Source organism: Musa acuminata, chromosome BXJ2-3 (genome assembly GCF_036884655.1).
Source record: "Musa acuminata AAA Group cultivar baxijiao chromosome BXJ2-3, Cavendish_Baxijiao_AAA, whole genome shotgun sequence".
NCBI lineage: Eukaryota > Viridiplantae > Streptophyta > Magnoliopsida > Zingiberales > Musaceae > Musa > Musa acuminata.
This window is the reverse complement of record NC_088340.1, coordinates 35,165,163-35,190,161: the sequence shown is the minus strand read 5'-3', so window position 1 is coordinate 35,190,161 and position 24,999 is coordinate 35,165,163. Positions and strand designations below refer to the sequence as shown.

The 24,999-nt window shown below is 37.0% G+C and overlaps 3 protein-coding genes across 5 annotated transcripts; all 3 read right to left on the bottom strand.

The window, feature by feature from the left end:
• Positions 1–6,419: 6,419 nt before the first annotated feature.
• LOC135584416 (protein PAL OF QUIRKY-like) lies at positions 6,420–10,206 on the bottom strand. Of its 2 annotated transcripts, XR_010485299.1 has the most exons (3): positions 9,826–10,206; positions 9,272–9,737; positions 6,420–8,830 (listed from the first exon to the last, which is right to left on the bottom strand). XR_010485299.1 is itself a non-coding variant. In XM_065100118.1 (2 exons), the coding sequence occupies exons 1-2, from the start codon at positions 10,043–10,045 to the stop codon at positions 9,322–9,324; spliced, it is 636 nt and encodes a 211-aa protein (XP_064956190.1). In that variant the 5' UTR covers positions 10,046–10,206; the 3' UTR covers positions 9,137–9,321. The 2 variants fall into 2 exon arrangements, 1 of the variants encoding a protein (XP_064956190.1); XM_065100118.1 differs by lacking the exon at positions 6,420–8,830 and having other exon boundaries at positions 9,137–9,737.
• A 703-nt stretch (positions 10,207–10,909) lies between these two features.
• Positions 10,910–18,978, bottom strand: LOC135607906 (uncharacterized). 2 transcript variants are annotated; one of them, XM_065100121.1, is made up of 3 exons: positions 18,741–18,978; positions 14,373–14,536; positions 10,910–11,960 (listed from the first exon to the last, which is right to left on the bottom strand). In XM_065100121.1, the coding sequence occupies exons 1-2, from the start codon at positions 18,876–18,878 to the stop codon at positions 14,384–14,386; spliced, it is 291 nt and encodes a 96-aa protein (XP_064956193.1). In that variant the 5' UTR covers positions 18,879–18,978; the 3' UTR covers positions 10,910–11,960; positions 14,373–14,383. The 2 variants fall into 2 exon arrangements, with proteins under 2 accessions (XP_064956193.1, XP_064956192.1); XM_065100120.1 differs by lacking the exon at positions 10,910–11,960 and adding an exon at positions 13,531–13,865.
• A 4,994-nt stretch (positions 18,979–23,972) lies between these two features.
• Positions 23,973–24,827, bottom strand: LOC103979626 (ethylene-responsive transcription factor ESR2-like). Its single transcript, XM_009395794.2, has one exon. The coding sequence runs from the start codon at positions 24,825–24,827 to the stop codon at positions 23,973–23,975; it is 855 nt and encodes a 284-aa protein (XP_009394069.2).
• Positions 24,828–24,999: the final 172 nt, after the last annotated feature.

Sequence of the window (24,999 nt, the reverse complement as noted above, 5' to 3'; positions counted from 1 at the left end):
CGAAGATCGTAAATTTCAAAAGATATTTTTAAGATAAAAAGTGATCCGGACTTATGAGTCCTTGATTTTCCTACTCCTCAATCAATATACTACTAAATATATCAGTATCTCTATTCCGAGTAAGAACATAAATAATTTGTAAAAAATAATTATGTATGTAACTTTCATGTCAAAATTCTTTTGCAATCAAAGTTTTTTTTTTGAACAAAGTGCATCTCATTTTAATATTTTTTAATATTAAAATGATAATGTATTTGATAACTCAAGAATATGTGTGACCCAATAGGTTTAGAAAAATTATTCGTTTTGAGTGTGTTCATATGATTTCTCTTTCGGGGATCGTGAATTTCAAAAGATATTTTTAAGATAAAAAATGATCCGAACTTATGAGTCTTGATTTTTTTACTCCTCAATCAATATTATTGATTGCATCAAAATCTCTACTCCTAATTTATTTTCATCTTCATAGTTTTTTATGTAATAGCATCAAAATATATGTCCCTTACAAAACTTATTATACCAAATTTAGTACATATTCATTACCTCTCGACTCAAAATTAATTTTAGAAAATTATCATTGTTAAAAGAAAAACATAATTTTAAGAAGAAAAATTTGAATTTTCTTGCAAATTTGTTTTGTCTTAGAAAGAAAAATCATCTAAAAAGGAAAAAAAGAGAAAAAAAAAAAAAAAGTGTCCCTCGTGAAAACCAAAAAAAAAAAAACCTTGGAAATAATAAGTGGTGGATTAACATAAATCTGTATGAAGCTTATACTCTTAATTGACACCACCACCGTAGCATCGTCTTATATGCATAAATGAAAACCAATAATAATCGAGATTTCTTTAGTTTTGCTTCCCAAGAAATGCTTCTCTGAGTCATGCCATTAAATAAATGGATGAAATCATTGAATGAATGCATTAAATTCCCCGTATGTGTCACCATAAAATTCACTATTAATATGGCACTACTCCCTCTCGGCACTGCAAGATGGTACTGTTATAGTCGACAGGAACAGTAATTTCTTTTGCTTGGGTTCTTTGCCAGAAAATATGTATTATTTAGTTCTTATTTTTTGAATTTTCTTCATGGTCTTTTAATTTCTTTCTTTTAATAACGTAAAAGAAACTTCTTTCAACTCGAAAAATGAATATTTCTGTGGAGAAAAAGAAAAGCTTTACTGTAGCCATGTCATTTACCACTCCGAGATTAAGGGATGGCAATAGATTGGATAGTCGAATCCACCGAACCCATTTATGTTTAGATGTTTTATTTACATTTAATATAAATAAATCATCTCGTTTGGAATTGACAATATATTATTACTTTCATTTTCATTCCTTTTTTTTACATATATGTCAGTGGAAAGTTGCTTTGGATTAGATAAAATTTCAAGTTTTATGTCCATTGTTAAATAACAATCATCAATTAAGGTCTTTCTTGAGGTTTAACTGAGATTATTTTGATATCGAAGTAGTTTTTATTTTTGGATTCGATAGTGATACGGCCATTGTTTTGGCCAAGTGGAATTCGATTAATGATTATTATTAAGATGTCACATCAATTTAAGAGATAATTAAAAATTTATTGGACATATCACATCGAGTATTGAAAGAATATATTCACTTGTTAAATTGATGATCGTAAAAATCACATTATATAAAGCGATATTCTCAAATATATCATGATTCAAAACTTATTTGTTCGGGGCTTTTATCATCTATGAATATATACTGGCTTGACAATTAGGAGATTTTGCTAAATAAATCTTCGATGTAATCTTTTATAAGAAGCTTGATATATTATATAAATATCTTTCGTCCTCGAACTAAAGTGAGACGAGGGATACGAGCTACGAAGTATTTTACCTTCAAGAGGATTTCTCCTTCGTTCATGTTCTAAATATTGCTATCAACTTATTTTACTTTCGAGAGGATTTCTCCTTCGTTCATGTTCTAAATACTCTTACGAACGTAACAAAACTCGGAAAACTAGCTAATTTGGATCAATTTCACAAAGATTTGATGATCAAACTTGACTAGGATTAATCCTAAAATTCACAATAAAGATATCAGTTTGGTCTCCTCTACTTACTCTCGTACAACTTCGCATTGATGCTCCATTTATATCCTCAAGGAAGTAACAACGAACGTAGCATCCAAAATCTAAGAATTCGAACTCCCAAACCTTAAGCATAAATGCTTCCGTAAAAGAATAAATGGTCGCATCTGCATGAATTTAAGATCGCATCCACCAACATCTGATCGAGTTCATCCATGGGGACATTCCTTCCTCCGTTGGCAATCATCTTTGTTGTGCTTTCCTCTTCCTCTAATTCAACGATCTACGTATGAAACATCACTTATGATGATTGGCTTCATTAAATGGCAAAGAGACCGAAGTTGGTGTGCCAAGTTTGAGAGAATTTGAACAGAAAAATTGGGTAGGGGTGGAGGTGAAATTTGATTTCTAAGACTTATCAGCAAAGATAGTTGACATCTTCTAATTTTTTTTAGATAAAAAATTAAAGAAATAAATTATTATAATTTATAAAGTTCATCAAATGATTAGCTATGGTTAAGAATGATAGTAGTCATAAATCTTATTAGGAAACATAGTCTTCTCGACTCACTTAAATTAAATTTTGATATTTCTTAAAAAATTCGACTCGAATTCGAAAACAATATCTAAATATTTAGATTGCTATGGGTTAGAGATCGGATATAATACATAGGCTTGATTTATATAGGAGATTTCGAAAGAAACTATTTTCGTGACTCGAATCCTACTCACTAAATGAGCAATCTTAACCTACACCATCGTTTTATTTTCATGTGGTAATACATAGAAACTAAACTATGTGAACTATAAAATAAACCTACGAAGAGTTAGATTCAAATTTAGAAACCTAAGTAGTTAACGAGTTTTGTCATTTCTAATACAGGTTAGATGATGATAGTATATTTCTTAAAAAAATCGAGTTAGATTCGAAAACAATATCTAAATATTTAGATTGCTATGAGTTAGAGACTTTGATTTATATACGAGATTTCGAAAGAAACTATTTTCGTGACTCGAATCCTACTCGTTCAAACGTAAACGAGCAATCTTAATCTACGTCATCATCGTACTGAATCTTTTATTTTCAAGTGCTAACAGGATATGTACATAGAAACCAAAATATGTTAACTATATATGGATTAAGTTTTCATTCTTCGACCAAAAGGATTGGAGAAAAAGGACACTGAGCAAAATGAAAAGCACCATCACAAGTCTTGTATTTACCTGAAAAGAAGAATCTGCAAAGAAATAAATGTGGGAAAGAATCTGCCTGATGACATTCAAGTTGTGGATCCACTGAGAGGAACATGTCATCAATGGAATGGTTCATCATAAATGTTCTGATTGCAAGATTGTTGGACATCCTGTTGGAAGAGATAGCAACAAAGAAGAAGAATCAAAGAAGCATGGAATGGAAGATCAGAAGAAACAGCTGTTGAATGCAAGACAAATTTAAATAAGTGATATTTTATGGCACGCAGTCAATGCCAATCTCAATCTCGAATGAAAAATATAAGAGTTACCTTACGACTATTGACAACCAGCGTAGAACTATGTCAAATCTTATGAACAGACGACTATAAATAGTCGTAAATAGTGCTGCTATATTATTGGTGTGGTTGATCTTGAGGTGACTGCTGGTGAAATTTAAAGAGCACAGAAGGCTCATAATATCTCAGGAAACCATTGATGAGGAAAGAAAACAAAAACTAATTTGGGAGTTGAGATAGGGTTTTGGTTGTGAACTAATAAATCACTTTAATCTACCATGGAAATGGGCCAAACCAATAAATGAAGAGGACATCAGTAATGAATGTGAAAGATGTTGGGTAGTGGGTTGCATCACAGGAGCCCTTTAGATTGACAAACTATTGTTCATGGCAACAATGCCATCAGTTGATTGATGGTTAAGTGAGTGAGAGAGCATTAAGTTATTGTTTTCTTGATCCAAATTTAATACGAGAGAATCAATAAAATAATAATAATACAAACATGATGAATATTCATAGTCAATCAAGATTCGACATGGGAGCATAGTTAGCTAGAAATCGATAAGAAACACTAAAATTATACGTTAAATTAATCTTTAACTTAAAAATATTTTTCTAATCACTTACGGTTAGGGTTCTCAGATTATAAATAGAATTTTCTTGAAATACGATACAAGATATCTTGTGTCTTTAGATTCTTAATTTTAATCATTGATCCTCCTTTCGAGTATCTTTTTTATCTTGAACATCAAGAAAGACGTTATAAATCACATACCGTATATAAGTTTTGAAGAAAATATCGAGGACCAAATTAAGAGCTAAATCTCTTAATCAAGTCAAAACAGCATCCTGAATCATTAGTTAAATTCGTTTTGATGATGGCCAACTCTAACAAAAATAATACCGAAAATAAGATTTGCATGATCGGACGCCTTAATAATTTTTACGGATGTAGGTTTTGTGTGCTAAGGCCATGCTAGAGATGTTCAAAAGGCTCTCAATTTGGTCATCAAGAAGGTAATTGGTAGTTGGTAGTTGGTAGTTGGTAGTTATATTGGAGGTAATTGGTTGACAGGTTTTAGTGATGTTAGAAGTAATTGGTAGTACAAGTTTGTCTCTTAATTCCCAGAGAACATGCCTTTCGATCATTGAATTGATTTACCTGCCCAAAAAATCAATCAAGAAAACACAGTTTTCCAAGTAGAATGAGAGAAGATTGAATCAATGAACATTACAGTGGCTTTCATGTTTCCCACTCCCTACAGTCTACACCTCTCCTGTGATCTGATCCCTTATGCACCATCTTCTTCTTTACCTATTTCTTCTCTCCGCTGTTCTCAAAGACACCACTGTCCTACTTTGAAGCTGTCATTTGATTCCCTAATGGTGATTCGAGTGCGTCGTCGTCGGCTTCGCCTTCTTTCTTCTCGACAACGATAGACTCGAGAGAACTCCAAGGAATTAGTATGTTTTCTTTAATTAGAAAAAATATTTATTATATTAAATGACGTACACACGAGTTAGTATTGGGGATGAAAGTATCTTTTATAGTGTTGTGTATTAAAGACAACATTAGCTTTGGATTTTTTCCTCTGTAGTATGATTTGAGTTTTTGTTTCTCTGTGTAAACATTAGACATTAAGGTACTGTTAATATCTTCTCGTGAACGTCCTGTTTTTGTTCCTTTCTTGCAGCAATACTTTGATTGATTTTCTTGGACTTATGTACTCATCATCTTTCTTTCTCTGTTATCTGTCCTTCACCTTCAATAATTGATGACTTTGAAGCGTTAGAATTTTAAGGATCATATATGTATAATTAAATATGTTAAGTTATTATTTTGATTAGTCAAAATTAAAGTGATATAATTAAAATAAAATTATTTGATTAAGGGATATAATTATTATGAAAATTAATTGTGTAGATACCATCAGTCATATTTCTAAATCAGATAAGTTATGAATATGAAAATCTTGAGACACAATTACAGATTTATCAATTATAAATATAATTATAATTATAGATTCATCAAATCAAATTACCGATTAATTTAGAAAATACTCTAATAGATTGATCAGGTACGCTTTCGTGTTAATATATTTTTTAATTGTTGTAAGATTTTATGCATATTATAGTGGATTTAATAAGTTTTATGAAAATATTCTGAAATTTTAAATCTACAAAATATGTTTGAACCAAAATTTGGTTTTGATTCTAATTAGTATCCGAATTCTAGATTTCCTGAAAAATAAAAGAGGGCAATAGAAATTACATCACTTCAACTTAGTGAAATTTTAATTAAAATAATCATAATCTTTTATAGAAAGCAAGATATAAGATATAAATGACTTTTGTACTTAAACTAAAGAACAAAGCATATAATATACGAACGTATTCTATCCTTAATTTTTATTTTTTGACTTTTTATAATATCTCAACTCTCCGATTATTCAACTAATATAAGATTAAATATGATCTTAGTAAGTAATAAAAATATTATCTAACTTGTGTTGGATGTTTGATTCTATCTTCGTTGATATATGATTTTGCATGTGATATAATATGATCGATTTAAATTTGGCTTTACAATTTTATACTTTTTATGAATATGTTCAAATTTTATGATTGTTTTGAAAGCATAGTATTGTCATTTTGTTTGCCAAAAAAAATTAACTTAGGACTAGTGGATGTATTTAGCATCCTATCAAGTGATAGTAAATGATTTGATTACATCATTTTCTTTCTCCTTGGTTCTCTATTTTGCTCATCTTCTTTCTTGGTCATTATTATCTTCTTCTCAATCAATCTTTTTTGTTGTCACTCAGAGCTCGGATGCAAACAATATATGGGATGTGATTGAAAACACAATTAGAAGAATAAAGATTTCATTCCCCATCTTCACCATAATTTCTCCTCCATTATCCTTTTCAATAGAGTCTAAACCCTTATCCTCTTTGTCATCATTCGTACAACATACTATGAATATCCTTTTTGTCATCATTTATACAGTATTATGAATCGAGGCTTCTACCAATGCGATAGTTGGAGAGCTTGAGACGTTAATGAATGCTATCTTATCTTAGATGTTCTTTTATCTGATTGAATTCACCCACCCAAGGTAACAAGTAATATCTTAGTATTAAATTTAGTTTGTCCTCTCCTATCAAAATTTAGTTTCTTTTTTCTCTCGAGATCACTTTGATTTTGCTTTAATAAATATGATACACAATATATAGTGAATCCAATATCAACTTTCTACAAAGGATTATGGATAGCAGATATCATAAGAATAGAAGATGATGATAGGATTCCCTTAATAATTGTAAAAACAAAAAAATATTAGAAAAGGAATCCAATGCCTAAAAGAGGGTGATTTCATGATTCAAACATAGTGGATAAACATTTGCCTATTTTGAGCATATGATGTTTGATCCTAAGGGAATGTAATCTTTCCACCATGCATTTGATCAAGACACTTTGATTCATTTGCATGCATGTTCCTATTTATTTCTCTTAAGCTTGCAGACATACCAATGCATATTACATATGCCTATTTATACACATTATTTCTAAAGGTTGATAGTTAACAAATCTTGAAGTAGGTGAGATTAGATTTGAAAAATCAGAAGAATAGTGATGAATAAATTAAATTAGTGTCTCTTAGATTTCTCCTCTTATATTGACAATCATAAAAAACAAAGAGGATACTAATGGTGACAACTAAAAAATCAGATGAAAAAAATAATAAATCAAAAGACTGTCTAAAATTGCTTTTAGAATGGGAAATTGAGATGAAAGCTTCAGAAAACTTGAAAGAGTCATTATGAAATGTGTTTATGATACCATAAAAATATGTGCAGCTCATGGGAAGAGAAAGAACAATTAGATATTGATGTGTAAAAATATTGGAAATTGTTCTGATGTACCAGAGAGAGAAAAAAAAAAGAGGTTAGAGATTAATCTTGTTTTGTCAAGGACAAAAAAGAGTAAGATTGTCATGTATTAGCTTCAACTAATATCTTGAGTGGCATTTGTATCCAACCATCATATATGATAGTCTGACCAATTCAACTCACTCACTAACCCAAAATATCATCATCATTTAAAGCATTATTGAAAAAACAAAAACTTGAAACAAAGATAGACTAAAATTTGAAATGCCAAAAAGAACAATCACAAAAACAAAAATTCTAAGAAGGTCAAGACATATATATTCCAATTTACATTTTTTTGGGTCTCATAAAAACTCATTTTGTAGTTACAAATTGGTCATCCGAGGGAAACACTTTGGAAAGTTCATTAAAATTTATTATAGATATAATAATAATATGCAAAAATACCAATACAGAGACCTACTTCTCAAAATGGTAGAGAAATAACTTGTTCTCCTAAAAGAAATGCTTGATTTCTTAGAGAAACTGCTTACTGCAGTATTGCCAAATACTTGAATTTTATAAAATATCTGAAAAAAAAATTGTAAGAGTCCATTTGAGAAGCTATATGCAAATAGATCAACGAAAAAAGAAAGGAGTGATGAGTGATGAATGGGGCACTTTTTTGAGCATTTCTCTCCTCTCCATGTTTCACAGTGTCTAGAAAGATGAGGAACTCTTGAAGTGATTCACAAGAAATGGGGGAAGCAAGAGTTCATCATTCTACAGCTCTAAAAAGTAGGAAGGGGACAAAAATTTGAGGAGAATTAAAGGTCGGATCAAACTTGAGTTGGAGGTTTAAGTCATTTAGCAGCACAAGAGTTGATTTCACATATCTAAGCTTAGGCAGGCTTGGCCTCAATCGGAACTAAAAGTCCATATCACATCTCACCATCTCTTCCCACCTTGTAAGGAGTGGAAAAGGCCAAAAAAGATGAGAACTTGGCACACTGGTCAAGGGATCTCTGCTCATTCACTAGCAATCATGAACTAGAAAGAACAAAAAGTTGCAAAAGATTTTCCAGCTAAAACTATGAAAAAAGAGTTTTAAACCACATCAAAGCTTGTAAAAATAATGAAAACTATCGAAAAAATTATATATGTATATATATATATATATATATATATATATATATCCAAAAATATTGGTTTCATCAACTTAACTTAGGATGAACACAAAAAAAAAGAGGCCCAATTGGGTAAGAATGTTGTAGAAAAAAAATAAAATATGAAGAATTTGTATATTTTTATCTTCATAAAATAATAATAATTAGATTTTCTTTGTATTTCCTGATAAAAAATTATTCGGTCCCCTGAAGAAAAGGGTTCCCTCCGCCGTAAAGTAACCTGCGACGTGAAGACAAAGGAAAAAGGAATCAGTAGCATATTAACGAATAGGAATGAGCAAAAGAAACGTTTCAGCTGACGATAAACAAACGGAGCTAACGGACACGAAATGTGACAAAAGAACATAATAAACGCGACCAAGGAGAGACGAGGAAGACGGAGACCTGACGGAACACACGTGCGAGACTGTTTTGAATGAAGAGGACACACGTGCGACTCGATCGAATGGGGAGGAAGGAACACGAAACGAAGGCGAGTCACACAGCAACGGCAGCAGAAGAAGAAGAAGAAGAATAGATCAAGAACTCTTGTTAAGGGTTTTTTGTGGTTTTTTTTTATTTATTTTTCAATAGATTTATTGTATTGAAGACAAGCGAGATTGATACAGTCCGTCGTCGTCAGTTCACAAAGATCAATCTCTGTTTCGTTCCATTGCTTTACCTCGAGTTCTTCGCCCAAAAACACTGGCGATGGTGGTGGTGGTGATTGTATCATTGCCAGTGGCTTCCGTGGTGCACGAGGTAGTTGCACGGCCTGGGGGCCGCATGACGGCCGTGGAGGTGGTGGTGGTGTCCGTGGTGGCGAAGATCCCCGGCGGCGGGGGGCTTCTCGAACCGGCCGGCGGGCCTCGCCGGCGCGGAGATCTGGTGGACGCAGCGCTCAGCGGGCACCGCCACCGAGATCGGCGTGGCCCGATGGGTAGGGCTCTCGCCGCCGCCTTTGTTGGAGGGGGGGAACAGAAAGGCCCGGATCTTCTCGCGCCCGGCGAGATCGTACTCCTCCACCACGTTGGTGAGGTCCTCGTCGGACTTGACGGAGACGAGGGCGTCGAGGTCCTCCGTCGGCAGCTGGCACCGGACGCTCACCGCGCCCCACCCGCACAGCTCCCTCATCTTCTCCCGCAACTCTGTCCACCATCCAAACCCCACCCGTTCTCACATCTCTTCTCCTCGCGATCGTAAACGAAACAAGGAACAAAGGGAGGGAGGGAGCACCTGAGAAGGGGACAGATCGGTCGACGGAGAGAACGCGGGTGTCGCCGCCGACATAGCGGAGCTTGCCATCGGGGTAGCGGGGGAGGATCCTGCCGCCGTAGCTGCAGAGGAACTTGACGGAAGCGGCGCCGGGGGAGGGCTTGGCGGCGGCGGGTACGTCCTCCTCGAAGGAGCCGAAGGAGGCGCACGAGGAGGAGGACGATGACAAGGCGCCCACCATTGCCTTGTACGCTTCCACTTCCCCTCTTCGCTTGCCTCACTCTTCCTTGTTCTGTTTACTCGTTATAAGGTGATTCTATTGGCAGGTAAGAGAAGAGAGGGAGGACGAGGGAAGAGAGGATGAAGTGCTTTGGAGGCGGCTTCAAGCCTTAACTTCGGCACCCTCGTCCCTTCATTTATAGGACGGAAGGGAAGGCGAAGCGTAGTACGCAAAGTTAATAGAGGATTTATTTGCGTTTGGTTTTTTAATATTTATCCCGGTAATTAAAAAAAAAGAGAAATAAAGCATTTTAGCTCACAGATTTTAAAATAAAAATCAACACCTTCACATATTTAATTTTCACTAAAATTTATCTGGAATTTTTTTTATTTTACAACTTATAACAATAATTAACATCAAATATTTTAAATAAAATATAATATATTATTATATAAAATGATATATCTCAGATTTGAATTTAAATATGATATAATAAAATTATTTATATTTAAAAAAACACTCAATTAAGGAAACAAATTTAAAAACTAAGTGATGTCGAGGGTTAATTGAAAGAAAAATATCAAAAGTAGTCTTGACGTTTAAGGCAGCAGCAGCCATTCATCCACTAGTAAATGGTAAAAGGACTGCGGATATTATTTGGGCCGCGAGGGAAACGACGGCAAAGGGTCACGTAGTGGGCCCCCTGACAGAGAGATCAAATGGGTTTTATGTGGTTGTCATACTGTCCCAAACGCCCCCCAGCCTTGCTTTGGTCATATCTTACGGCGTGGACCAGGCTGTCTATTTGCCTTTGCGTCGGACCAATCCTTGCTTTTCTTTCTTTTTACAAAGATTCTACAATTCGTTTTTTTCCCCTCTCTCTCTCTCTCTCTCTCTCTCTCTCTCTCTCCATATATAAATTTAAATAGGTTTTGTAATGAAATATTCATGGAAGAAAGATTGGTATCGTTCACAAGAAAACAAGCCAAGACTTGGGAAAGGTCAGAGATTCCATTTGGTAGAACTCAAGTAGGGGTTACTTTAGGTTCACAGATTCCTCTGGCAGCTGTCTTCCCTCTTCATTACCGGTCGTTTTATTTTGATTTGAAATATACATGTTGGCCTTCCCATCTACCAAACACCGAGGAAATGAAAATATCAACCGGGATTTAAGTCTAAAAATTGGGAAATAAATTAGTGTGGTAAGTGTTTACAGTCAATGAACACTATATACGTTTGATCGTCCGGACATGCGACCCAGTCAATGAGCACAAGCCACGTGTAAGTAATCATTACGAAAGGAAGAACGCTCTAGAGGTAATATTCGTCGAGGACATCGTAACAGCGAGGAGATCACTTAATCCAGAACACTCCACAGACCACCATGTGAACAAGAATCGACCGGCCATCATGTGATCAGGAATCCATGGGGTCACCTCCGGTTGTTTGGCCGCCTTCTACCATGGAAGATGGAGATCGTGGTGGCATACAGAAGCCTACTGCCAACGTTATCTCCTTTCCTTCTTCTTAGGATCCGACCAATTGCGTGCCAGTCTTCCTTTATCCCCCCCCCCCTTTTTTTTTCCTCCCTCTTTAGTGTTTGCCTCTTATGTATTTTATGGTGTCCTTTAGTTTATTTTGAGGTGCGGAGAGCACCGTGGCCTCTTATCTCCTTATCCCGGTTGGCGGTGGTGGGGCTTCACCCGTGCGACGCGTCAGGTTGGGCCGGCAGGTGGGCCAGATGTTACTGCCCGACCGTCCGAGATATCACATCCCCCTGCCAGATGCAGGCACCGATGCCTGTGGCTCTTCCCGTCCTACGCCACGTGACATGTCCATGGCGCAGACTGCTGGTGTTACGGAGGACACAGTCTGTTGTCCACTTCGTTCCCATGCTTTATGATGTGTTGCTGGACCGGACGAGTGCACTGTGGCTCTGAATCGAAATCCACTCATTCACCACATCAACTCGTAAATATGTACGACTCACTAAAATCGGATTTATACATCTAAGATAGAGAAATAGCAATGAGTCGAATTTTGTGTTTAAAGTTCAAATGCAAGACAGTTAATCGAATCCAAATTCAAGTAATATGATAATTCCTATACCTTTGGGCTCATACTTATTTTCAGGGAAATCTTTTTTTTCTACCCAACTTTAAATCATTTTCCAATTCCTCTAAAGTTCTTTTTTTTCCAAGAAAAAATAATTTCTATCACTTTACAAAACGAATACATCCTCAGTGCCTCCAGATTTTGGGAACTTCTATGAAGTCAACAAGTGAATACACTTGTTGGCTTCCCTGGACACCACATCAATATTTATTTTCAGGAAAATCTTTGTTCTAACCAAATTCTTGTGAGAACTTGAAAGTTTCCCAGCACAATACATAATGTGATTTCATGGTCAGACAAAGAAGTCCATAATCAATGTACACCACTTTATGTACAGAATTTTGACATTAATTAACAAGCAAATCATCATAAATGCTCATATGACCGAGGAACTATTTTGGCTGATGTAACGCATCTACTATCTCTAAGTTTAATTAGGGTGGAAAAGGAATTATATTTATACAGTGATTTAGGCTTGTGGCTTACTCATCTTGATTCCTGGAGCACTCTGACTCCTCTCATCCCATGGGATTGGTAGGTCCACAATAGTTATTATTTATAGTCCTTTTCTTCTCTTCTGGTGGAGAGTTCATCAAGTTGCTTGCACATGGGGCTTCCTCTGGCTCAAATCTCCAGGGAAAGGACCACCAAGTTGCAAGCAAGAAGGGAATATCCTGGAATCAATAAGATTCCCAAAAAAATTACCTAGTTTTTTTTTATTTTTTATTCCTCCCAATTGTTATTTTGACCTACCCTAAAATTATTAGTCTCCCTTCACTTTATATACAAAATTTTATACTCACAAGTTTATGAGATTAAAGGGTGCAACTTGATGTAATATAGGACAGTAATTATAAGATTTTTTTATATGATTTGGTGATCAGTACTAGAGATACAAATGTAGATCACCAAATGATGAACAAGACTTGAACAAAGAGATATATTCTTAATATCTAAATATTGAATATATATGCTATATTAGAATTTAGAGGGGCAAAACTGTGCTATTTCCAAGATATGAAAGGATAAAACATGCAAAAACAAGGGGTTTTCCGTTCATTTTTTGTTGGAGTATCAAAATATCACTCAAGCTTCTACTTGGAGGCCAGATTCATTCGATATTTAAAGCTTACCACATGGCCATGGGCCCTTCGAATAGTATGCCCACTAAGGTTCAGATGCTCTATATCTTTTTATATATACAGTACAAAAGCTAGGTTGATCACTGACTCAAGTTAGGAGGCCATGGAATGATGGAAGTGACCTAATTGATTCCACATGGGCATGAGAAAGCTCCAGTGCAGATTGCAAACGCTGCACCATCGAACTTCGGATCTCTGAAGGAAATCCATTCCACCAACCAAAAGGAATCCAACAATGGAGAAAGTTCATGAGATCGATACTGAAATCTTTCTGTGCTTTTTGGAAAGCTATTAATGATATCAGCAGTTACAGCTACCAATCCTATGCTTGATCTCCAAGCCATAGCGTGGTGCAGAGTATGGGTTCAAAAGTCCAGTATGTACGGGCAACAAAACTATTTCAAGGAAAAGCAAAGAGTAGAGGAACCTAATCGCATTCCTATATGACACAAGTAAACAAAACTTGATTCGGCTACCAACCCTTATCCAAAGAAGTGCCCTATCAAATGAGAATCTCCTCCGCAATAGCTGACCCACCATTCAATTATATCCTTTGGGCTGTATGCGGATCAGGATGACACCCTCTGCATGGTAGGGAGTCACAGTCAGGTACTCTTTAATCGGATTTTGATACAAAAATAAGTATCAGAAATAGGATGAAGATGGCTTCTCTATCATCAATCTATAGGCAAATAACAAGTCTTGTCTTTTTATTTTTGGGGTACCTTCACCAACCCAACCCAATTAACTCGGATTCAGATATTCTTTGATTTGAGTCTAAGACTGATTTATATAGAAAAATGAATCTGGCTTCATGTTTAAAACATATGCATATCTGTTAAAGCAACATGACCAGCATCAGCTCGACATGTGCCTTACCATGCAGACAACGGTAGATCAATTGACCAAGATCAAAGTTAACAAAATCCTTAAGTGGAAACAATTCATAAATTGGAAAACATGCAAACAACATTTGACAAAATTCCAAAGTACATTGAGAAAAGCAGAACGGCCAAATGATCAAGCATATAGAATACGATAATTAGAAATTGTGAAGACTATCAAGAGGATGCACAAAGGGAACTGCATACCTTGGAATACATCAACCAGTTTCTTGCTCAAACTCATCACCCTCAGACTCCCCAACATTGTCGACATCATCATCTTCTGCACCAGCATCGAGTTCCTCCTTGCTATCAACAATTTTTCTCCCCATCACAGGCAGGTTACTGTTTGTCTTTCTGATTTCACTCCACTGCAGGTAAGGCAACCGTAAATGGATCACACAAACTGACAAAAGGATTCAGCCACACAGTAAAGGTTATAAGCGGTTTTCATAATTCAGATAAGATCAGCAACACCAACATATAAAAGGTCATTTGAGTAAAAAAAATACTACAAATAAAGAAAACAAGGAACAAGATAGCTTGGTTCTTTTTCTAACAATCTACTCAGTGGCAAAGGCAACCAGGAATGCTAATTGTGTTGTTTCGTATGTTTCAACTTTCAACAATTAGTGCCCTGACGAGTAGTCTATTTTCTCATCGTTATGGACCTCATGCCATGTCAACATCAAGGACTAATCATTTTTCCTATAAACAGGAAACAATTGTCTCTAGAAATTGAATGCATTATTTGGTACTACTGTTGGCAAATAGGCAATCAAAATTTCAGCAAACAGTTAACCACAGAAATACTCTTAGAAATAACATCTCCACAAAATAACACAAGATATGCAACAGCAAAAAATAAAATATTCTTTTTACTATAAGACAGTCTTCACTATATTTAGATTATCACAAAATCTGACCACAAGTTCAGTATAACTTTGTTAAGCATGACAAAAACACTCTTGTAAGACTACATTTATTATTTGTAATGATTTTTTAAATAACTGTAATGTTTCAAGTTTTACAAACAATGGCCAATGAGACCAAGGATACTGCTTTTGGTTCAATATTGACAAATAGAATTTGTAACATTGATTTATCTCTTCACCCATGTTATCATTTTTTATTTCAGAAACCAGAGAGGCATTGCTTCCACCAAATCGGTTTATAACTTCTTGCTTTTCCCTTGGAAACTCCAGTAAGGTGCGTTAGCCGTTGTGCGTTAGTTTCGGAGTGTTATTACTGTGCTTCTACAAGTTGTGCACTAAATTCTATTCAATATTCTAGTTTCTAGTGTGTTTTTACTCAATTCTATATGTGTATCTCTTGAATTTCTTTATTTTCAAGCAACAAGGGGTTCCTCAATTCTATTCTTTGACTTTCCGGGCGAAGGAGTGATGTTAGCTTACTTTCCAGGGTGAACTCGATTCTCTTCGACAAGTAAACAAGAAATGGTGCAAGCTCTCAGGTAAATATGTGGACAATGGCGATGGGTGCCATCATTTGTAGAAGCTTCCAGTCTTGCCTTGTACTAAATACTTTTGTTAGAAACTTTCGCACCTGCACCGTCGCCTCCCAATGTCCAGCAAACTTGCTCGACTTGGAATTTGTAATAACTTCCTTTGTTCTCTTTGTGGATCTACCCCGGAATCTATTCTACATTTTTCTGAATTTGTAATAACTTCCTTTGTTCTCTTTGTGAATCTACCCCGGAAGCTATACTATATTGTTTCTTTCATGTACGCTTTCTTTTCTCTTTGGCTAATTCTTCAACAATACATGGCCATTCATTTCCTCTTTTTTTAAAACCAGCATGAAGGTCAGTAGTTATATGAAGGTGCAAACCTACATATGCATGCTGCCAACACCTTACAATCTATTATTGCCACAAGTTTATGGTGGTTATGGAAAATCATGAATGAGATCCTCTATAATCACACTAATCCAATGAACCCAACTCGTCTTTTACATAAAATCATTGCATGTGTCATAGATAATGATGAAGCCCATAAACCTAATGAGCCTACTCAAGAGAAAAGTCATATAAAAATTCAATGGATAAAACCTTGTTTAGGATAGTTTAAACTAAATTGTGATGGCCTCTTAACGGAATCGAAGGTCTGAAGAAGGATTCACGAGATGGCATCAGACATATCATTATAGAATCAGATTCTGAATGCATCATACAATTGATTCAACAAAACTCAACTATACCTTGGGTTCTTCAGAATGCCATTGTTGATATCAAGTCCTTTGTTGGAGAAATTTGAAGAATGTGATATTACACATGTTTATAGGCAGGGCAATCGGGAGGTCAATTGGTTGGCCAATCTTTCTAGACTTTCAGAAACCACCTTTCTTTCGAGGGGAGAGTGGCCCTCAGATTGTTTTGACTTAATCTGGTTGGATATCCGAGGAGAATTTTGTACTAGACTTTCTAAGTAATAGAATTTTTTACTTTTAGCCAAAAAAAAATACAAAAACAAACTGCTCAAATATTAAAAAACACGAGGAACTCAGATGGGAAAGAAAATAATAAAACATTATCTTCTAACCAACAATCATATACTAATGTACCATATAATGGTATTAGTTGATCAATTCCAAATCCAAATCCAAATCCAGTTTTCTTATGCCCACAACTACCAGTTCAACAATTATCATGCTGGTCAGTTCAGTGACCTTAAGCCCGGTCCCCATGCTGATGAGGAGATGGGAGAGGAGGAAGACGATAAGGTGAAGGAGGAAGAGGAGGTGGAGGAGAAGGCAGGGGAATAAAAAGCATAGAGGCGAAGGAGGTGGTGACGGCGATGAAACTGGGAGGCAGCCATGGCAATGCAATGGGGGATAGCAGCCATGGCAACATGATGGGGAGGTGGCAACCTTGGCAATGTGATAGGAAGAAGGAGATGGTGGCAACTATATTAATAAGTGTAGCCAAACTTGTAACTATCTTGTAAAGAATTTTTTTAATCTAATGGGCACACAGCAAGCATATAGTACTCAGAACACTTGACAAATGCTTTACGCTCCCAATGACTAATATTTCCAGTATATGTAGAACTTTTTTCTTTCTGAAGATGATTTCTTCAGTCTACTTACTACTATATCTTCAATTAATGTTTTAAAAAGTAGCCTTATGCAGGTGGTAGAAGTTCCAAATAACATATGGCTATAACTGCATACTCAAACATATTGATAGAACAAACACACCTAACAAGTATTTCTCCAGTTTGATCTCTCAAAGTCACATTGCTGTCCCAATCGAAATAGCTTACAAATTAAGAAAAATGGACAGATATTTCTATAAACAAACAAAAAGGCCCCTCAGCCTGATCAACTAATTAGCTCCAAGATCTAGGGATGGATTTAGTTTTATTTATCAATTAGCAAATATGTCATGGTTTTTAGATTTCTCAGAAAATAATTTAAAGAATTAGGAATTTTTTCTGTATATAACCATACCCCTTGGATTATAGTATGTAGTTTTTGGCTACAGGAATTCAATCTCACTGTCTGCAATGCATCTTTTTTCCTCTGTATGTTTAAAATAAAAAAAATCCAAATATGGTTATTGTCTTTTAAATAACCAAGTATCAAAATTATATTTTAGAGATATTATCAAGGAAAAAAAATACATGAACTGATTTGTACTCTAGAACAAAGGTAGAGTACGGACCCTGTGTTTGGAATGAAAAAGGACTCACATAAGAACAATTATCCATTTAAGGCTGGTGATGGATTGGGTTGTCCATGAGATTTAAAACCCTAGACGATTCATCCATTCACAACCTGGGATAGAAAAAGTTTCCTTGGATACAAGGACCAGCCAAAGGTTTTGGTCAGTAAATCAACTACACAAATTTCACATTTCACTTTAAGCCATCAGCACTGCCTCATTCTCCACTACTAGGATGACGAGGTGTAAAATCTTTTATGTGGCTTTGGATGGATTCGTCGATTGCTTAGTCCACCTCTAAATCAAGACTTGTTTGATGCTTCTTATTTGGCTTTAAATGCCATTGCTTTCTCTATCTTCAAAAAGCTACAAAGCTAATATAATCAAGCAGGGATTTCAAATTCATAAAGAAGGTAGTACAAATTTAGCATATTATTCTATTTTCTCAATTTAATTTCCAGAGATAACTCTTGCTTTATTCCAGATAACAAGTATGACGGATAATAACCCATTATCAAGTGTAATTACATCTCCAAATCTGACTCCTCCGGTCAAAATAGGATCTATCGATGATCATATCGGCTTCTCCGATCTTTTCCCATCCACAAAAGAACATGACTCTGAAACAAAAGCCGTAATCACGGCTTGTGATTCTATCCACATCTTAAACATCCATCGAGCGCAGTAAATACAAAGTCACGAAGAAGGTGCATGATATCCCATTTCGCAGGAGGAAAGAATCAATCGAGATAACCAAGTTATACGCTTCACATGATTCCTCCTCTTTTTGATTCAGAGTCCACATAAGAAACCCTAGTTAAGAGAAGCACGAGAGGACCACGGCGAGCGAGTGGAGGGTCGGAGAAAGGCAAGGGGATGAATAGCCATACCTTCTCTTCGAGCTCGGACTCCAAGACGGCGAGGGAGTCCTCGTCGCTTTGGGCGTGGGCAGCGACGGGAAGCAGGGTGGAGGTAGGGATCAGCGGCGGCGACGGGAGCTGCCGCATGAACGCCGGGAACTGCAGCATCCTTCGTCTGCGACGAGGAGGGAAGACGCCGCCCCCTTTCCAATCTCCGGCGGACACAGTGGGAATGCCGACAGAATGCTACTCCACAGGTGGTGTGGCGCCCTAATTATTACCGTGGTTCCCCAGATCACCCGCGTTTTACCTTAAGAGAACGCCACGTGGTCCACAAAATTCGTGCAATCAAGATGTGATTCGAGAAGTTGCTGCGCGCGGGTTCACAATCGATTGAATTCAAATCATTGTGCAGGCTACACACGAATAGAGCCAAGCCAACGTGATGATCACTCTATTGATGGCTCGATCCGCCCTAACTCTAATCTGACAAAGGTTTGACATATTAAAGAAAGATGATGAAATAAAATCATATTATTTCTTACATTATCAAACCATTCAAATTCTCATAACACAAAATGTGTGTCATAATAGGAGTCAAAAAGAAGAAAATTATGAGAGCTCTGTCAACCTCTGAAGCGATCTTTCTTTTTACTGTTCTATTATAGTGGTATCCAACATCAGGAAATTCTACTCATGCATTTAAAGACATAGATTTGATGCTTCAACAAATCTCTGGCTAGGGTCATTCAGATTGAGAGAGAAAAAATTCTCTGGGAAAATCCGATTAAAACGAGACTTATATAGAAATCTTATGGGTTTGATAGCATCATGCCTGATATACGATCTCTAAGATATTAAATATTGAATATCGGATTTTGATGATAAAATTAATTGATATGTTTGTCATTTAATATATGTTTAAGTGACGTAGGACTAGCTTTGATCAAAAAAGGTAAATCGATTAAAGGAATCGGACATTGAGCCGGAGTAAACATGTCAAAAGATTGGATGTTAGGTCGGAGAATCGATCAACGTGTCGACAAAAGGCTTATGCTAAGAATTTAGACATCGGACTGAATGATCGGATATTGCGCTAAGGAGATCGGAAATTCTTCTCGTGTCATAAATGGAATCTACTATGTTGTGAGAACATAGTGCGTTTGCTGGCTCTTAAGCCTCTGCATGCATGCATCCAAAGTATTCTATGCGTTGATGTTAGCTTGCAATGGCTTGACCTCGGCATGCATCCTACGAGTGCGCTTGCTGTCGCATTATACCCAGCAAACTGTTCTTGATGAATCGAGGGAGGCAGGCATGATCAGTCCTGGCCGGTTCAAACTGTTCTGAAGCATTAATCATACAACTGACAGAAGAGAGAGAGAGAGAGAGAGAGAGAGAGGTGTGATGGCATGCACTTTGATGGCCCCTTTGGCTTCCGGTCCACCATCAATTCCTCTCGTCCAACGTCAATGGTGAAGAGTCACTGCATCAGTTGCTGCCTGGCAAAAGCGAAGGCGGGGAGGATGAGGAGGAAGACAGTGGCCGGACTAGGTTGGTCCCTCCGAGTAGCATGTGATAACAATACTAAAGTTTGTGCCTGTTCTCCTCGGTGTACTTCTTGCCATTGAGAGAGAGAGAGAGAGAGAGAGAGAGAGAGAGAGAGAGAAGGGTGTTCTTGCCTTTCAAGCATTCATGTCCCCAACTATCTTCACAGTAAAGAGAGTTGCCGGCCTACTTGCAGAAACAAAACTAAAGGTTGTTCTTTTGAAGAAATCATACTCTGCATGATGATCCTTGCTTGCAGAATTTGATCACCAGGTTGCTAAGTAGGCTGCTAGTTCTTGCAGATAGTAGTCTTTTGAGTAATGATCTCATAGTTATGGGTCTCAGCTGGAATTTAGACACTGCAATCCATACTAGAGCTTGTATTCCAGCCGTATGAACACAACAAAGAACAAGAACAAGTCTTGTTCGCAGCATACTCATCTTCCAATCAGGTGAACATCAAAGGTTAATATGTACATTTCTATCAAAAATGCAAAAAGAAGATTACTACTTTAACAGACAATAATCCAATTATTATAAATATTTGATATATCATCACAAAGAAGGAAGATGGATTCAATCATAGAAACATCAGAAGCATCAGGTTTCTCAGGCTTCAAGATGGCTAGAAGAATAAAGTAATAGAAGATAAATCTGTTGCCATGGTTGGAACTCCAATTAGTAGAAAGCATGCATGATCACTGGCAGCAAACTTGACATTGTTGGAGAGAGAAACAGGAAAAATATCTCAAAACTTGTATGTGTTCTCTCAGCTTCTCAGTCCTACTACTTCAATGTCTGAATGATTGGATACAACTCTTGTCCTACTGCTTTCCATCCTTTGGTTTCAGGTGTTCAACTCTTGCTTGATTCTTATGCAAACTCAACCATAAGACTAACGCTTCAGCCTGTGGAGATTTATCTACGCATCATTCAGATGAGAATAAGATGATACATGCATGGAGCTAAGAACTGAACAATATATCTTCTTTCCAAGTGATAGATAGATGATGCTGCCAGCTACCAATCTCTACAAAACTGTATGGCAGAAGAGAATGAACAATGATTCATCAAAGATTCATTATGCTGTCACTGAAGCAGAAACCAAGGCAATCACCATTGTCTACTCCTTATATGTAGTCGACATTACAAGACTAACTCAAGTGGATAACTACTCCAAAAAGAAGAAGAGGAAACAGTAATGAAAACCATCGGACCAGTGTGCTTGATTCCCCCACACATCAGAAGAAGCAGCGTTGCCCAAACTTAGGTCACAGAACCTCCACCTTTATCGATGACAAGCACGACGACTCCTCCTGCCGCGGAAGCAAAGCAAGCACAAGCAGCCATGGCGACGCAGAAGGATCATATGCATGTATATATAGTTGCGAGGGAGGTGAGGAGAGGAAGAGAGAAGGAAAAGAGGAGACTGGTGGTCTCTCAGCTTTTATCCTAATGCAATACCACTCCGAGCATTGCTTTGCAGGCGTTCTCACAGAGAGCTTTATTATCAAAAGGGCACGCATGCATGCGACTCTTTTTTGCCTTTGGCGAGAAGGAAGAGAGTGATGGCGGTGGTGAGAGGCAATGGTGGGGCTGTCTCGGCAAAGGAAAGGGCAGGTTTTGGTGCTGTAAAAAGGTAATGGCACCCTCAAAGCCGTGCAACTTTAGCTCTCACCCTTCCATGAGGCCACAGTTCAAATGGAGCCAATTAGGGTGGCTTTCTGTGCAGTAGAATCTGCATGGCTATATATATATATATATATATACATGTGATGGACATTACTTATGACATGCATGAGGTCAATGCTATAGAGAAAAGCCTAAATGACCTTCACAAGGCAATACCTCATCACAAGAAATGGAGTATGCTTCATCTCCCACTGCTTGTGTTGTAGATGGAAAGAGTGATGAAGGGATGCTTACATATATGTCCTTTCACACTTTGGGAATGGTATATTTGCCATTTAAAATTTTAATATATTAGTATATATCCCTCCAAATATGAACATCCTATCATTGTCATTAATAGTTAATTAGTTATAATTATATGGCTAATATTAGATTGTTTGATTTATCCCTAATTTGAGGTTCTCTTTGTTATTCATTTCTCTTTCTCTTGAGTTTTGTGTTGCATTAGAGAACAAACTAAAAGAAAGAAAAATCAAAGGGATCTCGATCATGCCAACAAGCACCTAAACTAGGATAAATAATTAAGGAAGGAATATCTTATTAGTTATTGTTTATCTATGATTCTACTTTCTAACTCAAAACTAATTTTAGTATCGAAGGGATCTCGTCGAACATTCTAATCAACCTCCGTCTTTATGCAAGTTAGTATATTGACAACAAACCTTTTGCACATGTAACTTTGAATCGAGTTGGACTAATTTAGATATCATTTATAATTCCCATATCACTTATCAAATCAAATCCTAATGTAGTTTGAAAAAATATCACTTAGTCAGATATGATATTTCCACATGAGATGATCTAAAATCAAATTGAATTATTCTCTAATAACAATATATTAAAAAATAATTAAAGAACATCTACATACAAATGGGAAGAAGCTAGCTTTGCATAACTTTCTATTGTTCAGATATATCCTCTAATTGATTTTAATTTAAGATTTTTTATCCTTATTTAGACTAAGAAATCAACAATAAGGCTTGTGATTGACACCTTAGCAAAATGAGTACAAGTCTTTCTTAAAATTCTAAAGAGTAATATGTTTGATTTTGTTTGGTGTTGTGGAAACCAAATTCTCTTTGATTGTTTATGATCATTAACCCAAAATTGATTAATTCAGTTTGGGTTTTCACTATATTTTTTACCTTTTGTAAATATCAAGTATTTTTTATTTTCTTAAGAAAGCTTTTCCACTTGTCTTTGATAAATCTTCATTTGTCAATCATCAACTTCATTGATGAATGTGTGTATATATATGTGTGTGTTGATGTATCAATAATAATTCTCTCATCTATTGGCTTAAGTAGTAACTAACATGAAATCAAACTGTGAAGATGGTTCTATAACAATCAAAAAGTGGCAATTCTGTAATCAAAGGATTTGGGTTAAACTTCAACTGCTAAATTATTCTCAAAACAAAAGAAGAAGCTAATCAAACTTTACCACATCAAAAAAAGAAAATATCTCATGTATGAATTAGGCAAAGAAAATCCATGAGGGAAAAAATGATAGTCATATGAGACTAATATTTTAGTTCATCTTTTTTCATCTCACACACATAATATTTTCAGTATCTTCTCTTATTTACCAAGAAAATATTCTTATATTATTAAGGATAGGATGAGTCTGAGTTAAACATTTGGATTGAGTTGATGTCCAATTTGATATAATTAATCATCATCATTCAGAATGTAACATAGAAGATGCAATCTACAAGTTTGAATTGATCACACGTCACGAAGTTTAATGCATGAAGAGGTCGGAGGTTGATGAGTTCTAACATCTGACATCAATGGATATATTGTGACACTCTTTATTTCTCTGTTCTAATTATTCTTAATCTACTTTGCTGATCTAAACCATGAGATTTGGGCATTCTTGAATTGTTCATTGTCAGCAAATGGCTCAAACTAAACCCAATCCAACACTTCAAAGCAAAACGAGACTCGGTTCTGAGTCTTGAGAGAAATCAGCATCTCAAGGCTGAAACCGATGGCATGACGGCGCTGCATGAGCACACCTTTAAGCAGCTTTGTGTAACTTAGCAGAGAACACACCGAAGACGTCCTCCAAGAGGCCCTGAGAGATCGTCGGGAAGGTATCGGAATCAAACATCTTCTCCTCTTGCTTCGATGGCATCTGATGGCTCCTGTTATGCATGCTTTGTTGCTGAGAGCTGAAGCCATTTACGATCTCCTGCAGGAGCCCGGATTCGGGTGGCTCTTTGCGGAAGAAGTCGCAGTCGTCGGCGAATTGGTTGGGGACTTCCGCCACGGAAGAAGACTGAACCAGTATGGACTGGTCTGACGAAGAAGCAGCCGTAAAGGACGCATTAATGGAATCAGGATAGGAGGCAATTCCACAGAGACCAGCGGCGCCACAAGTAGGAGGGTCGGTCACAGGAGGAGGAGGAGCAGAGCAGCTCGAGAGAGAAGAACGACAAGGACAACAAGGTGGTTTGTGGTGCAAAGAAGACGAAGAGTGGCTGATGAGGCTGCGAAGGAGAAGAGGGTCGATGGGCGAGTGCAGGTGGGGAACGTCGGGGCAGCGGAGTACACAACCAACCGCGGCGGCCCGTGGTCGCGCGGCGGTGGTTGGAGGATAGTAGAAGTTCGTCCGTGCCTTGGGCCCCCGCATCGCGCGGGCGGCGACGTCGTAGGCGTAGGCGGCCTGCTCGGCGGTGTCGAAGGTGCCGAGCCATCGCCGCTCCTTCGACTGCGGGTCGCGGATCTCCGCCGCGTACCGCCCCCAGGGCCGGCACCGAACCCCGCGGTACCGCGCGCCGTCCTTGGTCGCCCTTCCCCTCTTGCCACTACCAGCAGTGCTGCTGCGGTTTCTATTATGTCCATGACTGCTACTACTGTGATCTTCTTCCATCTCTTCTTCTACCTCATACAAGTACTCACAAGGCAACCGTAGGAGCAGTGTGGATATTTATAGATAGAATTGGAGTATAGTAGTGATGAAAGCTTCGATTGATCTGTTCATGCAATCATAACAAGAGAGAGAGCGAGAGTTAAAGCAGAAGATTAGATCTGTTACAGCAGTC